The 16,957-nt window shown below is 34.1% G+C and overlaps 2 protein-coding genes across 3 annotated transcripts; both read left to right on the forward strand.

Annotated features, from left to right (window-relative positions):
• Nucleotides 1-717: 717 nt before the first annotated feature.
• LOC125265427 (fas-binding factor 1 homolog) lies at nt 718-5,353 on the forward strand. 2 transcript variants are annotated; one of them, XM_048185648.1, is made up of 11 exons: nt 718-1,167; nt 1,610-1,637; nt 1,712-1,762; nt 1,848-1,923; nt 2,040-2,100; nt 4,342-4,392; nt 4,485-4,605; nt 4,685-4,750; nt 4,850-4,891; nt 4,963-5,082; nt 5,160-5,353. In XM_048185648.1, the coding sequence occupies exons 1-11, from the start codon at nt 1,165-1,167 to the stop codon at nt 5,291-5,293; spliced, it is 753 nt and encodes a 250-aa protein (XP_048041605.1). In that variant the 5' UTR covers nt 718-1,164; the 3' UTR covers nt 5,294-5,353. The 2 variants fall into 2 exon arrangements, with proteins under 2 accessions (XP_048041605.1, XP_048041609.1); XM_048185652.1 differs by lacking the exon at nt 4,850-4,891 and having other exon boundaries at nt 719-1,167; nt 5,160-5,348.
• A 4,092-nt stretch (nt 5,354-9,445) lies between these two features.
• On the forward strand, nt 9,446-15,478 carry LOC125265388. Its single transcript, XM_048185569.1, has 6 exons — nt 9,446-10,746; nt 13,569-13,609; nt 13,874-14,146; nt 14,336-14,581; nt 14,664-14,720; nt 14,836-15,478. Coding segments are annotated over exons 1-6 (861 nt in total). The 5' UTR covers nt 9,446-10,744; the 3' UTR covers nt 15,078-15,478.
• Nucleotides 15,479-16,957: the final 1,479 nt, after the last annotated feature.

The raw sequence follows: 16,957 nt of genomic DNA on the forward strand, positions 1-16,957 counted from the left end.
GACACTATTCTTTAAGAGCTGCTGTGCAGCCAAAATTAAATACCAGTTATCAATGTAAAGCTGCTTTGACACAATCTGGATTGTAAAAAGCGCTATATAAATAAAGGTGACTAATCGATCTAATCTAACAACGCCGAATCTTTTCCACTGCAACTTCAAAGGAAGCTAATGTTGTCGAAACTAGCTCTGGATAACTGAGGTAATTTTATGTCACACTGTTTGCTAGCCTGGCATAATGATATATTTTTTTGATATGTCAAACAGCCTTTTTCTTTACCTCGGCGATTGACTTCTCCGCCATTTTAAATGCGCGAGCCCTTAAATTAAAATGGATTCTGATTGGCTGTCAGTGTTTTATCCTTCAACAGCTAGAAACAAAATTGTCTTGAAAGTGATCCCAACGATGTCCTGTAGTGTGGACAGTGCTTCCATTCTTTTATATTTAGAACGATTTTTAAAACGATATCTTTATCATTATAGTTATCATTCTTGGTGATCGGGCAATGTGATAAAATAATTGTGATTTTTGATTTAAGTTTTTAATAAAAGAAAAGAAAAGAATGGAAGCTAAATAGTTAAATTGTCAATTTAATTAGTTAAATGGATAGAAACATTTTGTTCCCTGAGTAAGGACTTCCGTCGTTTCAATCACCAAAAAAGCCTGAACTGGGAACTGACTGGCGCGTGCACAAGGACTACATTACCCACAATGACCTATTGTAAACAGGAAGTGCATCACAGAATTTCAAAACCGTAGAGCTCCTACTGAATGATCAGTGTTTTAGAATTACACAAATAATAGTGTTTTATACATAAATCTTTCTCTAGAATTAAAGTGCGGCTTTATGTGTTGGTTATGATAGCAGATATTCTTGATCTTTGACTCCGAGGAACTAATTCAACAACATAAAGCTCACCGGAACACAGACAGGATTTCATTTTACACCTAAATCCTCAGATCTGGGTCCTAATAATTATCCAGACAGAACCAGAACCAGCTGCAAAAGCAGATCAACGGCGGTCCAGATCAGGATTTAAACGATGATCAGCTGATCTGGGTCTCAGCGCTCGTGCTTTTGTTGAGGCTGTCCCGGTTTCCATTGGTAACGGGCACGCGCGCAGATTTCACCATAAACACTCCGTTTCTCCTGCTGGGAATCAGATATGGTAAACATCAGCTTTCTTACTTATTTAAAACACAGTATACACAAAAGTAATAACAAATGCACTTTAATACTACTGTAAAACGAAACAAACACGTGACGACGGTGGCGTAGTGGTTACAAATCTGGGCTCGTGAAAGAGATTGAAGGTTCAAGCCTGGCGTTCATCTATTTATTACAGAACCTGTAATAAGTAAAAAAAAGTGTAAATTAACAGTACTTAATATAATTATTTTGGACAGATTGAAAACGTTGTTGCTGTTTAATGCTATTTTTTTTTTTTTTTTTTTTTTTTTTTATGTATAATAAATTTAGTATGCATTGCAAATCAGTGTTGCAAAACAATTTATATAAGCCTGGACCATGTGACATTATTCTGTGGTTTAATACAATACAATAATAAAATGATAGTAATGTAGTAGTATAATATGAATCATCTTTTTCAGACCTCAAAACAGAAGAAGGGTCTCAGAGGTGAGTTCAGTTTGTGTTTCTCTCTTGTGTTTGATTATTATATGAGCTGTAATGTATTTTCATCTTTCTCTCAGGCTCTATAGATGACGTGTTAGGAGATCTGCTGGGCGATGATGATGATGAAGGTATCATTCACTGATCTAGTCACAGTATTTTCATGGCAGCAGACGTGTTTTACCTGTTTTAAAGGTGAGTGTCTTCGGTCCACAGGTCCGGTGAAGGTGCGCTCGCCTGCAGCCGTGTCCAGCAGACCCGCGGCCGTCCTCACGTCACGCAGCGGGAAGAGGTCTGTCTGATAATGGTTGAAAAACAGTTGATAAACAGTCTGACAGATGAACTGAGACACAGTTAGAGTCCGTCAGCTGTGTAAACGTCTCATAAAGCTGCTCTCTTTGTGTTCAGATCACTGCTGGACGATGATTTCTTCAGTAAACTGGCAGAAGAGGCTGAGAGAGATGAGGAGGTGAGGCACGAGCTGCTGATCAAACACCTTTAATTATTATATTCAACTCAATAAAGCACTTTAAAAACTACAGAGTAAACTAAAATGCTGTACAATTAAAAAAACTAAGATAAAACAGGCTTAAAATTTAGGTAATGCTTTATTTTAGTGTCCTTGTTACACTTTACATGTAGTAATAACTATAAGTTATGCATAATTACATGCAAATAACCCTAAACCACACCCTATAGTAAGTGCATTTAGTTAATTGTTATTACTCTGTACTTAAATGTATAATTACACTAACATGGACCACATAAATACAGTGTAACCAAAACTTTAGTGCAGAATTCACTATTCGACGTATTAATACATGCAATATTAAGAAATAATACAGGCCGCTCATTTCTAGATAAATTGATAAGATGAAAGTTCAGATTGCCTGCAATAAACATCTACTCAGTGTTTTATTATTAAAGTGTTTATTACAATGTTGGATTAGTGTTTGTGTATTTTCCATTTTCATTTTTTTTTGGTCATTTTTATCAGATTTGTTTTTTAATATGTCTAGTGTAAGGGAAAGTTACTTTTAAAAGTAATGCGTTATAATATTGTCTCACTCCCTAAAACAGTAACTAATTATGTTCGTTTCTGAAACACGCCTTTGATTACACGAGATATTATACATTTCAGTAAGCTGTACTGTGTCTTTCAACATACCCTTGAATGTTCATTCATGTTTATTCTGTAACTAGTATTAACGAGGAAGAGATGATCGCGATCACTCGCTTGAACGCAGCTTGTGGCGCCTATAGAGAGATCTGTCAAGCCACATTAAAGAGCGCCAAAACGGCATTTCTGTTGGAATTTCATGATAAAATGGGAATTGGAAAGATGACACTTTGTTTCTTATCAAAAGTAACAAAACGCAGAGCTTATTTTAAACTGAAGTGTTCCCAAACAGGAGACCTTAAAGTTGCAACGAAATGCATTCGGTACACATGTGCACCGTACCGGAAGTCCTGTATCGACACGGTTCGGTACGAATACATGTACCGTTACACCCCTAGTTACGATATTGTGTTACTCCCTAAAAAAAGTAACTAATTACATTACTTAGTTACTTTTAATAGAAATAAATGTGTAAACAGTATTGTTTAATTTTTATTTCAGTTTTTGTTATTTTAGTACTTCAAGTTAAACTAAACGAAAATGAGAAATTTTGCCTTGGAAACTAGAATAAAATAAGTTTGTTAAAAATATTTAAGATAGGGTAACAAACATTTTTTTATGGTTTTAGTATTAAAACTAAACTTTTAGTTTCAATTTTTAGTGATTCTGTTGTGTGTTTTTGTCATTTTTATCAGATTTTTTTTTATGTTAATAAATGTTTTTATATAGTTTCAATTTTAAAGTTAAACTTTTAGTTAAAAGTTAAAGTATTTTCCATTCTCAATTTTAAAGTTTTAGTGATTTTGTTGTTGTATTTTTTTTTTTTTTTTTTTTTATGCGTAACTATTTCTATTATTTTTTTATTTTAGTACTTCAAGTTAAACTAAACGAAAATGAGAAATTTTGCCTTGGAAACTAAAATAAAATAAATTTGTTAAAAATATTTATATAAGTTAATGTAATAAACAAATGTTTTATGGTTTATATCAAAGTTAAACATTTAGTTAAAAGTTTTTTCCATTTCCATTTAAAGTTTTAGTGATTTTGTTGTGTTTTTGTCATTTTATTAGATTATTTTTATGTCTATATAGTTTTATTTATTTTTATTATAGTTTTAGTTATTTTAGTAGTTCAAGTTTAACTAAACAATAATGAGAAATATTGCCTTGGAAATTTAAATAAAATAAGTTTGTAAAAAATACTCCAGTATATTTTATTTCAAGTAATATTTTTTATGGTTTTAATATTAAAGTGAAAATTTTAGTTAAAAGTTAAAATATATTCCATTTTCATTTAAAAAATGTAGTGATTTTGTTGTGTTTTTGTCAGAATCTAATAAAAAAATTTTTTTATGTTTTTTATTTTATTTATTTTTATTTGTTTTAGTTATTTTAGTACTTCAAGTTAAACTAAACAATAATGTGAAATATTGCTTTGGAAACTGAAATAAAAAATAAGTTTGTTAAATTATAGTATTTTGAAGTGACAAAAATGTTTTTTTAAGGTTTTAGTATTAGTCAGAGCACCTAAACTCTACCGTCTCTTCTATATTACTTCTATTTGGCATTCATGTGTGAATTTGTGTCTCAGGGCTCTGATGTGTCTGAGGCCGATCCTGCCGCTCTGCTGGACAGCATGAAGGTAAACCAAGCTGCTGCTGCTTCCTGATTGGCTGAAATATGAGCTGTGACATCATCAAACATATGGCATCATTCCGGTTTTGTTCATTCCAGGACATAGATGACATGGATGCGGATCTGTTCAGCTCGAAGAGGAAGCCGAGTTCAGCTCCAGCTCAGAGGAAAGAAGCTAAAGGAGGAGCGTCTAAAGCAGGAGATCAGAGCAAAACCACAGGTGCGTTTCTCTACTGTGAGATTTTAACTTTGACTCTTAAAGCACTGTTAACTATAAAGAATTCAATGTGTTTTTACAGAAGAGAAAAAGCCCAGTTCTGCTCCGGCCTCCACAGCGAGAGCTTACAAGAAGTTCAGCTTTCTGGGTAAGAGCAAAACCATGATTTCTGTCTGACAGCGTCAAAAGGCTTCATGAGGGTTTGATTTTCTCCATGTGCTCCACTTTCATGCTGCTTGTGGTTCAGATGATGAAGGTGGGGGTGTTCATCCTCCTCCTCCTGATGAAGGTATCACAACAACGCTTTTACACACACCTCTGTGAGATAAACCACTGAAACCTGTTCTTCATGTTTCACAGATAACGTGGACGATTCGCTGGATGATCTGTTGGGCGATCTGGAACACAAGCAGAAGATGATGAAGAAAACCGAGCGGCCGCGCTCTTCCTCACCTGCCGTTTCTCAGAAAACAGAGACGGGTGAGAACGGTGACGTCTCACAGATCTGAGCGTCACATGACTGACTCTGACAGATGACGTCTCTTTCTGTTCCTCAGCGTCTCCAGCAGCTGCCGTGAGGAAGAGGGACGATCTGACGTTTGATGATGAAGATGATCTGATGGATGCTCTGGGCTTCGGAGAAACAAACAAAACACAAGGAAACGGACTGACACTGAAAAAAGAGAGGTGAAGCCTGAATCCCGCGAGTTAATAAAGACACTGGGACAATCTTAAAACATCAACCCTGTTAGATTCAGCAAATAATAATAAAACATTCATTCATTAACTATCAATATTAAATAATTTTCTGTTGTATATAATCCAAACAAACAGAAAACATTTCAGAGTCATTCAATAATAAGTGCTGCTTTTTCCAATTCTTTAGTAAATTTCTAAATGTTTAAATTATTTATAAAAGAAATGTATTTAATACTAATAAAAATACAACTACTACAACCAATAATAATAATAATATTGTTAATATTATCACTATTAATTATGTTTCTGTTACATATTATATATTACATATTACATGTTATATGTTATATATTATCTGTTATATATTACATTATTATTATCATCATCATCATCATATCATTATTTACTTAATTATTTTTTATTTTATTTTTTAATCTTTTTTTAACTTTTTATCTGTTAGATTTTATATAAGACAAAGATTGTCATGAATATTTGTGTATATATTCATATATTAATTTATCTTGAGATGGCATAATTCAATTCATTAACATTTAAAGACAGTGTTTGTCTTAGATAATGTTTACAATCTTACAAAAATGTACTTAAGAATACAAATATAAATATATATATATATATATATATATATATATATATAAATGCCTCATTCATTCATTCATTCATTCACAAAAAAGGCAGTGATTATTGAATAAATGGTTTCTGATTGTTTATTATATATAGTATAAAAGTATATACTGCTACTACTTCTAATGATAAGACATTATTTACTTACTCTACGGTGTTACTCATAGAAAAATCTGATATGCACGTCGTATTTTACTTTTCATGTCATGATTTTGACGTTTTATCATAATGTTTTCATAATGTGTCTCATAAGTAAGACTTCAATAATTTAATTTCAATTTAGTAATTGACTGTCATAATTTTGTTGTATCTCATAATTATGACTTTTTAATTTCATAATTTTGATTTAGTGTCACATTTATGACTTATTTGATTTTTATCTCATAATTATGACTGTTTAAGTCAATTTCATCTGTCATAACTTCAAATGTGTCTCATAAGTAAGACTTTAATAAATAAATATTTAATTTAAATTTATTAATTGACTTTTCATGTCATAATTTTGATGATTTCTCATAATTATGACTTTTTAATGTCATAATTTTGATTTAGTATGTCAACTTCAAAATTTCGAATTGGTATATCATAATTATGACTTTTAACCCTGATTTCACAGACAAGGCATAAGCTAGTCCTAGACTAAAATGCATGTTTGATCTGTTTTTAACTGAAAGCAACTTGTCTATCTTAAAATTTGTCAGTGTCATTGTTTTGTGTCAAGATGCACACCAGTAAAAGCTACTTAAATGTCCTAATTGAACAAAGGCCTAATCCAGTCTGTGAAACCGGGCCTTTAAGACATAATCTTGACTTGTCATCTCATAATTATGACTACTTATGTCATAATTTTAAGTCATTATGAATCACCGGAGCATTTTCTTTTTTTTATGTGGCAAAAATAGGCTTTCATAGTGGGAAAAGAATGAGTTCAGTAAAAGGTGTATTCTAACTCGCGTCAAAAGTTAACGCCGCCTGCTTTCTTCTCAACGATCCTGTTATCAGACGGGTTTCTTTTGTAATTAGCTTCAGGAAGATTTTTGGGTGAACTAACCCTTTATGTGCATAATCTTATCTTAAGTATGGATAGGAAACGGTAGTATTAGGACTTTGTAAATAGTTACAGATTAAAACATGGTATCTTACAGTAAATGACTGATGATCACACTATCATTCTGAACACAAACTCACACAGAAACATGTTCCTTCAGAGCAGCAGATCTACAGAGGAATCTGATCATATTTCTGCAATATATTATTAATTTTCAGTCTGAACATCTGGACTGTATCTCAGGAATCAGTTTGTTACTGAATCTGCTCCTCATGAAGAGATCTGTTCATTCACTCCCTCCATCTACATTCACTGCTGCTGCTGAGACTCGAACCCACCGACTGTCTAACCATTAGGCCACAACTGCCTCTTTAACTAGGAATTGTTGTTTTTATTTTATCAATCAACTGTTGTACAAAAACAGGAAAGAGTTCATAGTGTGAAGAGAGAGAATGAATATTTTATACAATTTTCTATTTAAAAATGATATTTATATGTTTTTTATCTGTTTAATCGGTCATATACACTGTTCTTTGTAAATATGCCAGTAGTATCTATTGTGAAAAACTAAACCACTTTTGTAAGAAATTTTGTTGGTTTGTATTTTTGTATGAATTAAATATTTTTACTATGTTCAGAAAATGTGTTTTTAATAATATATATAGTGAAATATGAAGAGGAAGTTCAGATAGTTGAGCTCTTCAGACACATTCAGGACTGAAATCAGACTGAAATGATCAGAGATCTTGTTCAAATAAACTTCATCATATTCAGCCGTATGTGGAGCTGAACAGAAGAAGCTCAGTGTTTGATGGACTTTCCACTTTAAGAGGAATTACAGTTGCTGGCAACATCATCACCATTATCCAATCAGCAGATGATACCACACTTTTTTGAAAGATGTAGGAGAAATACCCAAAACTATTAATATTAGCCATATATTCTCTATAGCTTCACTTGAATATTAATAAGTGTGAATTAATGTCTCTTAAGCAGTGTGATGATCTACTATCTATATTTGTGGTACTCTTATAAAAAATGAAGTCAGGAATGACCTTCCTAACCTGAGCTGCTGAATCTTTCTGGAAATAACATTTGAACTTTCTCTTGCAAAATTCACCCAAAAATCTGTATGATTTAATAACAACAATTAGTACCATAGAAGAATCATTTCCGAACCTTTCAGTGATCAGTTCTTGAAGAACCATCATTATCTTAGAGTGAAGAACACTTTAATCATCTAAAGAACCTTTTGTTGAACAAAAGACTCCATGGATGTTAAAGATTCTTCATATAGAATAAGATTTTATTTTGAAGAGTATCTGTTCTCAGTTGAGGAGTAAAGCAGCTTCTCACATTATTAGACTGATGTTTGTTTAGTGCTATTTTACAACAACTTCAAACCCAGAACAGCCAATCAGAATCTGAACTCTCTAGATTTCTTTATGCTGTAAAATTCAGAGCCTGCGTCCATTGGAAAGGACATCACATGGATTTTGGTTTAAACCAATAAGATTTTATGTTTTTATAATATAAGTACTGCCTGGTCACTGATTAGTCCCTGATCTACCAATCACAATAAAAGAATGACCCAGAACTTAATCTGATTGGGCTTCAGGCATCACCAAAGACAGGCATTGCTAACCAACTAGGAGGAGGAGGAGGATCTCCTTTTTTATCTTTTATATGAAGATCAATGTTTATTGCATCATCAACTTGCACCTGTTATAATCTTAATAATATCAAGTGATAATATTCAAAGTTAATTTGAAAATCTTTCAGAGCTGAAGAACACAGGATTTTTTTTAAGTTTGATGTCCATCACAATGGACATTGGGTCTTAATCAAATTTTTTTTTTTCTTTTTTTGCAAAAATTTTGTCTTCTATGTTGTGATCATAAGCTGTCATTCAGTTTTTCATTAGTTTTAGTGAAAAACAGAAATAGCAAATGTGAAATGAGTACACACACACACACACACACACACACACTGATGCCCTGATGCTATATGCACACAATCATATATGCATCAAAAACAGCAAGTACACACACCACAAACACACACAGACATATACACACATATTCCCATTCACCCACTGCAAACAACAAAAATAATAAAACAAGTTTTTTGAGAATTCATCTTATCATTTTACATTTTCTCTTCATTCGTATTGCATTGCTCTTTGTTACAGTATGTGTTCTTTTCAAAATATTCAATTATATGGTTCACATATTGTGTTTGAACTCTAGCTCATAAGAACTGTATGGTTAAAATATGACAGATTTTTTGTTGCTTGAGCCCTGATGTCCATTAGTGGACATGAAAAAATCTAATAAAAAATGAGTTTTTTTTTTAGACTCATTTATACATTAAAGAAGAGCAAATATCAAGTGGATAAATTTTTTTTTGCTCAGTGGAACATAATTCAGGTCTGAAGGGGTTAAGTAGATCATGAATGTTTTGTGTCTCTGTAGATGGAGTGACAGTGACGGAGCGTGTGTTGATGTTCGGTGGTGTTGGACTCGCTGCTTTTGTGTTTTTTCTGGCTACATTCATCGCAGGAGGAATCATTCACTATCACGGCTGGCAGAAAGGATGGAAAGAAGCAAAACGTGCTGCTCTGACTGATCAAAAATCAGCTAAATGACAAATTTGTGTGCTTTATTGTACAATCTAACTCAGTATTGAGCATTTCTGTCACCACTGATGGAGGTTCAGTGTGGTTTTAATGTTAAGAAAAATACAAAAGTGTGTTATTGAGTTTTATTTGAGTTTTATAAATGCCATGTGGCATTGGTTGTCATTCAGGAAGATTGTAATTATGACAATCGGTTATGGTAAAGTGAGTAGAGCATTAGTGCCCCCTCCTGGCTGAGTGTTTGATGTGCTGGCGAACTTGTTTTGATGCATGGTGCATATATTGGAAAGACGATTATTAAACATGGTTTTGTTTCCTTCAAGCATGGCTTCAGTGAGTCCAAAAATGAACTTTCTGTTTCTTCAAAATCCCAGGTGGCTGCTTGGCCACAACAGTTCTGTTCAGATCTTCTGTTGTGGCAAAATAATTATTTGTGGTTAATATTCAGTAAAATATCAATGCTGCTGCTTCTGCCACTGTCTTTAATACAGTATTTATTAATTCAACATCAATAAACTATATTCAAGCTCAGAGTTTAAGTAGCATGTTTTAATCAACTGCAGTTTTTACATGTAGATATTAATAAGAAAAACTTGAGTCAAGTTCTGTCACAGCCAAAACAAGCAAACACATGCTTGAACTTCATTAGAAGACTTGTCAGAAATCTAGATATTACATATTGATTTGAATTAAAGAGAAGTATAATTGTTTTTTATGACGCATATGAAGCTTGATTACATAACTTCAATGTTAAATGTGTTTGTTGAGAGTTATGATCAAATAAACAGCAGTAAAACTAAGTGTTTGTGTATTTTCAGACAGAAAACCGTATCCTGAACTTAAGATTGGAACTTAAAGCCTACTGCTAGAATCTAAAAATAAGTACTACCATGAAAATAGATACTAGTAGCCTACGTTTGAATTATTAGCTAAATGTTTAAACGCATGCTATGGTTCCTTTAACCAAAACAGCCAATGAGGGAGAGGAGGAGGAGCTCTTCTGATTCAGCGCGAGCTTCGAGGGCGTGTCTATCAGCAAACTTCACTCTCTGTCCGTCTCTGTCCTGTGATGCTTGTGATTGTGAAGCCTGGACATAACACCCACAACTTTTACCATGTAAGTTTTCATATTTTTAAATGTAACGCCAGTTTGTGTTTTTGTTTTCTTATACATTAGTTTTGTCGGTTTGTGGAAAACTATACCTGCTAGCAAGGGCGTAGATTTGGTTTCAACATTGGGGGGGTTGAGCGTTGGTATGCTGCCTGTTATTATTATTTTTTTTAATAAAAAAAAAAAATCTGTTTTATGTGTAGCGTTATTGGATAATTTATTTCTTCTTTATCTATCTATCTATCTATCATAACTTTATGGAATTTATCTATAACCAGTAATCAAATTCTAACATAATGGAGTGATTCTAAAAAGAAAGAAATTATGTTAAATATTGAAACCGCCAGTAGGTGGCAGCGATGCGAGGTTTTAATGAGTGATCTACTTAAATCGTTCATTCAACCCAATTTGTTAAAATGTCAGATTAATTAAGGAAGAAAACAAACACCGATGTGAATACTTTTGTCATTGATAACTATTGAAAAATGAAGTAACAAAACAGACAGCTGTTTTGGTAACTGCTAACAGTTACACTGATAGTTATGGCTAAATTGCAATGGATTAGATAGCTAAAATATATGTGGAGTGTACCTAGCTATTACAATGTTTTCATGCCTCCTTCTCAGTACATGCTTTATTCTTTTTAACGTCCCTCTTTGAACAGAAGTTTAATATAATCGGCTGGGCAATGGTTCTCTTCATTTTTTGGTGCTACCCGTGCTCTCCATTCAAACATTAGAGCTCCACTCGCATTGTTTTGGTGAAAGTGCGACGCGCATTGGTTGGGCGTTACCAATTGGTTCAATGGGAGGGTGGTACTTTTTTGACTAATTTATTATGACAAACTCATATTCGATTAAAAACAAAATTATTGTTACAAAATAAATGAATTATACATATGTTAGTATAGATCTACTGTGATTTTCATGTTGAAATATTGGGGGGTTGTAACTGATGGATTTGAATATTGGGGGGGTTACCTCCCCCCCCTCCCCCCCGCAAACTACGCCCCTGCCTGCTAGTGATTTTAAGGAGAGTCAAATGCTGAATGTGTCCATTACTGTGAATAAGATGACAATGATTATGATGATTATTATTCATAGTGGGTTTATTAATGTAAATGTTAAATTGTTCCACCATGATTACTCCTATTATTTGGTAACAGGATAAATAACTTATAAAACCCGTTGCTTGAATTTGTGTTTGACTGAAACATTCTGAAATGGTCTGAGAAACAGTTTCATTTCAGTGCGTGAAAAACCGAATGACTTAAACTGAACAATTTCAGACCTTTCTGCAAACCCGTTTGATTGATTAGATCAAAAAGTGGTTCATGAATCCGACACGGCTATTTCTGATTTTAAAACATAGAAATAGTTCATAGAAACCACGATTGCTGAACTACTGCGTGCGCATGCGTGAAAATGCCTGTTCCCTCTGCTCATTTACATTCATTCCGGTTTGCAGATGTGACTGTAGTCTCCTGTGCTTCTGTATTTTTATGCTTTATTCAGTAAATAAAAAAAAACAATAAAAAATAACAATAATACAAAATAATAATAATAATAAAAATAATAACAATAATAATAACAACAGCAAGAAAATAAGTAAAAACATATACATTTACAAAAATAACAATAGTAAAAAAAAAAAGAAGAAAAAAGACAACACAAGGATAAATAATTACATATTCAAATCAAATCCATATCTCTAATTACAAAATAAATACAAAGATTCTTAAGAAAGATAGAACTTGCAACAGTTTATAGTCTTTTATTGCTTTGGTGTTCGCTCAGCCTCTGTAAGGGCCCTAAAATGAAGCCTTATTACGTAATGGCTGGGGTACACATCATGAGCATCATTATAGGACATATATATTCTGCGTTCCATTCGGAAGGGCTCATCCCGATGCCCTAATCCCTTCAAAGGGTTTACCCTCCGGAGTGAGAGCTTCGAAGGCATGAAGGGTGTAGGGGGCAAAAGGCCTCTTTTTTTTTTTTTTGGAACGCACTTCTGCGTCATCTTAACACGACAATAATGGAGGCGCCTTCATCGCACATTTTGTATGTTGACCCCCAAAAAACACTGAATGATTAGTAGATTGTGCAAGCTGCAGCTTTTGTTTCACATTAGCTTATTTATTTATTTATTTTTGGTTTATTGCACCATATTGTATATTGTGTCTGTGTATTTGAAACATTTAAGTGGACTGATAAAGGGAGCTGTAAAGTATTTTTGTTGAAGTACAATGTCATTTTGACCATAATAATACCAATAGTAGTAAATAATAGTACCAAATCCAACTTGCATAAATATTACAGTAGTATAGAAAAATACCATACATACATTTATAGGTAAAATTAAACTCTGAGCCTCCTGTATCCATACTGTGATGTCAAACAACTTCCCTGTGCAAAGGATCATGGGGGCCCGAACTTCGAAGGCGATACATCCCGTTTGGAACGCACCACATGTCTCATTGCTGTGCAAAACCCTCTGAAGTCTCTTCTTTATTTAATTTGTCTTCCAGGAGACATGCAAGTATCTTCTGTAGCTTCTGAAGGGCAGTGTTAAATAATAATAATAAAAAAAAACTATGATCTTTAAACAAAATAAGAAATATTTACACATCTTCATCCTGTTCAAAAGTGTTCACCCCGCAGTTCTTAATGCATCATGTTTCCTTCTGGATCATCAGTGGATGTTTGAACCTTTTCTAATAGTTGAGTTTGAGTATCAGTGAGATCCACATGTGAATCTTTAATAAAGTGAGATCACTCTTCATCATCTTCATCATCATCATCACAGCTCTTGTGTTTTCTCATCAGGTTGAATCTTCTTCTTCTGCTGTGTCTCGTCTATCACAGCGGTCAGTATCATTTATGTTCAGAAAAACATTTGTGATTTTTAGTTCAAGATAGAGTTATTCTAGTCAATAGTTTATCTGTTGTGTCTCTCAGTCAGGTGATGCTAATATTGTTGCCTTCATTTATTATTTTAATCCAGTTCACTAAAATAACTCTACTGTAACATTTATGATCATATTAATTTAAGAAAATAGAGAGAAACATCACATTTATTTATCAGTATTGATACTTTGTACTGAATGAATATTTACTGTGTGTATTTTCAGAATCCAGCTCTATATCTGTGACAGGAATAAAGGGAGGCCGCGTGACCCTGTCATGTGACTTTGAGGACAGAGAGATTTTGGTCATTCATTTAATTAGTCGGTCAGAAATCATCTCTGTGTGTCAGGAGAAAAACTGTAGTGGTCGAGTGTTTAAAGAAGGATCATGTGACGTCATCATCAAGGATCTGATCTTCAGTGACGCTGGGAAATACTTTCTGAGAGTTTATTACTATAATGATCAGAGAGAACTGGAGTATCATCTTCATATTCATGGTAAAGTCAAAACTGATCAAATCATCATCATGAGATTTCTGCTTTTCCTTTAATAGTGTTGGTATTGAGTGCAGGACTGAAACAACAAACACTGAATGAGACACATTTAATATCCTGACTGGATTGAGTTTTTCTGATCTTGATTAAATGATAATGATTAATGATGAACGTGTTTCTGTTTCTCCTCAGATGAGATTTCTGTGGAAACAGGAGAGCAGCTGAAGATGGATGTTCTGTTGATCAATGCTGATAAAGTGGAGAAAAACTCCAGTGGAGAGTGGACAGAGGTGTGGACGAGAGGTCACGGGGTCAGCAGTGATCGACTGACCGACAGAGATGGAAATCTGACCATTAGTAATTTTACAGTCTCTGACACTGGAACATACAGAGTTCTGGACTCTGAAGGAGAAATCTTGATCACAGTCACAGTCACAGGTGAGAGAAGATCAGATGATCAGAAATATTATTTAATCAGCAAATTAATAATAAACTGAATGACTTTCAATATTCTGTACAGAATCGAAGGGAAATCTGAAGAACACAGATGAAGATGAAACTGACTCTGAACATCACAGTGAGTGAAACAGGAGCAGGAGAGATTTACTACATTCTTACGCAGTAGATTAAAAAAATGTAAAAAAACATTTTAAAAATAAAATTATGTGCTCTCTTCCCACTTTTCCTTCTAGGTTATTGGATTGTGGCAGTTGTACTGACTGTGATTCTGATTCTGGCTGCTGTGGTGTTACACAAGCATCTGCTCAGAGATCATGATCAGAGTGTCTGTAGAAGGAGAGAAGAGGAACTGAGATCAGGAGATCCAGAAGCGCTGGAGGTCTATAATGATCTCTGTCGAGGGTCTGGAGAACATGATCAAACTCTACAGGGTTCAGGACACACAGTGACATCACTGGATAATACTGGAATCTGATCATAGTTTAACACAGTATTGATCATCACACACTGAATCTGCTCCTCAGGTTAATGAAGAGATCTGTTCATTCACTCCCTCCATCTACATTTACTGCTCATATTGAGTCTCAAACCCACCGACTGTCTAACCATTAGGCCACAACTGCTCTGTAAACTAGCAATTATTGTTTTTATTTTATCCATTAACTGTTGTACAGAAAAAGGGAAAGTGTTCATAGTGTGAAGAGAGAGAATGAATAACTGTCTGTGAAAGACAGTGTGGATGTATGGGAATATTTTATACAGTTTTCTATGTAAAAATGATATTTATACGTTGCTTTTGATTGTTTAATTGGTCATATACATATATTGGTCATATATATTGTGAAAAATTAAACCACTTTTGAAAGAAATGTTGTTTGGTTTGTATTTTTGTATGAATTACATATTTATTGTTCAGAAAATGTGTTTTTAATAATATATATAGTGAAATATGAAGAGGAAGTTCAGATAGTTGAGCTCTTCAGACACATTCAGGACTGAAATCAGACTGAAATGATCAGAGATCTTGTTCAAATAAACTTCTTCATCATATTCAGCCGTATGTGGAGCTGAACAGAAGAAGCTCAGTGTTTGATGGACTTTCTTGTCTTATTATTAGTGCTCATTAATGGACTGAACTGGACTCAGAAATCTCCACACTGTTCTGTTAGTCACGTGTCTGATCAAACATCTTCAACAGCTCAATCTGCACTCAAACAATCACCAGTAGAGGGCGACAAACACAGAGTCTCTTTACTGTGCATTATGTGTGTAATAAAAGAAACACAAGAGCTAACGAGGCAAACTAGACACCTGAGAACAACATGAAAAACTACAAAGATGGCAGACAGAACAGGAAACAGGAAGTATGAGAAAAATCCAGGATCAACTTGGTTTAGTGTTTCTGCATTGTGGTTTAATGATAAAATTAAAAATCAACATCTTTTAAACTCTGAACACAGGAGTATAACAGAGAACTGACATTTCTGGACAAGGAACAAACCATAAAAGCATTGAGGCATGGTGAGAGGTGTGAGATCATCCAATCAAAACTAAAATCTCACCACATCACAACATGACACCATCTTTCACAGTGCAGTCAGTGTGATTGTCCACTTCAGGTCCTGAGAGATGGTGGTGTCCAGGAACCTGAATGACTCCACTGCTGTTCGTGATGGTGAGGTGTTTCTCCTGAAGTCCACTATCTTCTCCACTGTTTTGAGCGTGCTCAGCAGGGTTTTGTGACTGCACCCGTGCTTTAACCACATTTACTCACCCTCATTTCGTTACAAACCTGTATGAGTTTCTTTCTTCTGCTGAACACAGAAGACGATATTTGGAAGAATGTTGGAAACCAAAACGTTGACAGTAGCCAATATTTTTTTCCTACTATGGAAGTCAATGGCTACCGTCAACTGTCTGGTTACCAACATTCTTCCAAATATCTTCCATATATACAGTAGTATATAAACATATACAAAGCAATCGTGTTGCTCCATAAAATTGAGGTTAATGGACTGGAGTGACATGGACTACTTTAATGATGTCTTTACTGCTTTTCTGCAGGGGGCGGGGCTGGATCTCACTCCTCCCACTTTACACATCCCTAAACCTTCCCGTCTCCATCCCTGGATCTCGTGTGTTCTGCAGTGAAGGGCTGTAATGGCAGATGAGGCCAGAGAAGGAAAGACAGAACAGTTAGCTATTTGCGTAAGATATGTGAACTCAGATGGTAAAGTTTCCTTCAAGACCTTAAATCTGATGCAAAGACAATTACAAACACAAAAGCAAGAACTCGCTTTATAAACATAAAATGAGGAACTGCTACTGTCAACCAGATGATGAAATTAGGAGACA

This window comes from Megalobrama amblycephala, linkage group LG1, assembly GCF_018812025.1.
Source record: "Megalobrama amblycephala isolate DHTTF-2021 linkage group LG1, ASM1881202v1, whole genome shotgun sequence".
In the NCBI taxonomy this organism is placed as follows: domain Eukaryota; kingdom Metazoa; phylum Chordata; class Actinopteri; order Cypriniformes; family Xenocyprididae; genus Megalobrama; species Megalobrama amblycephala.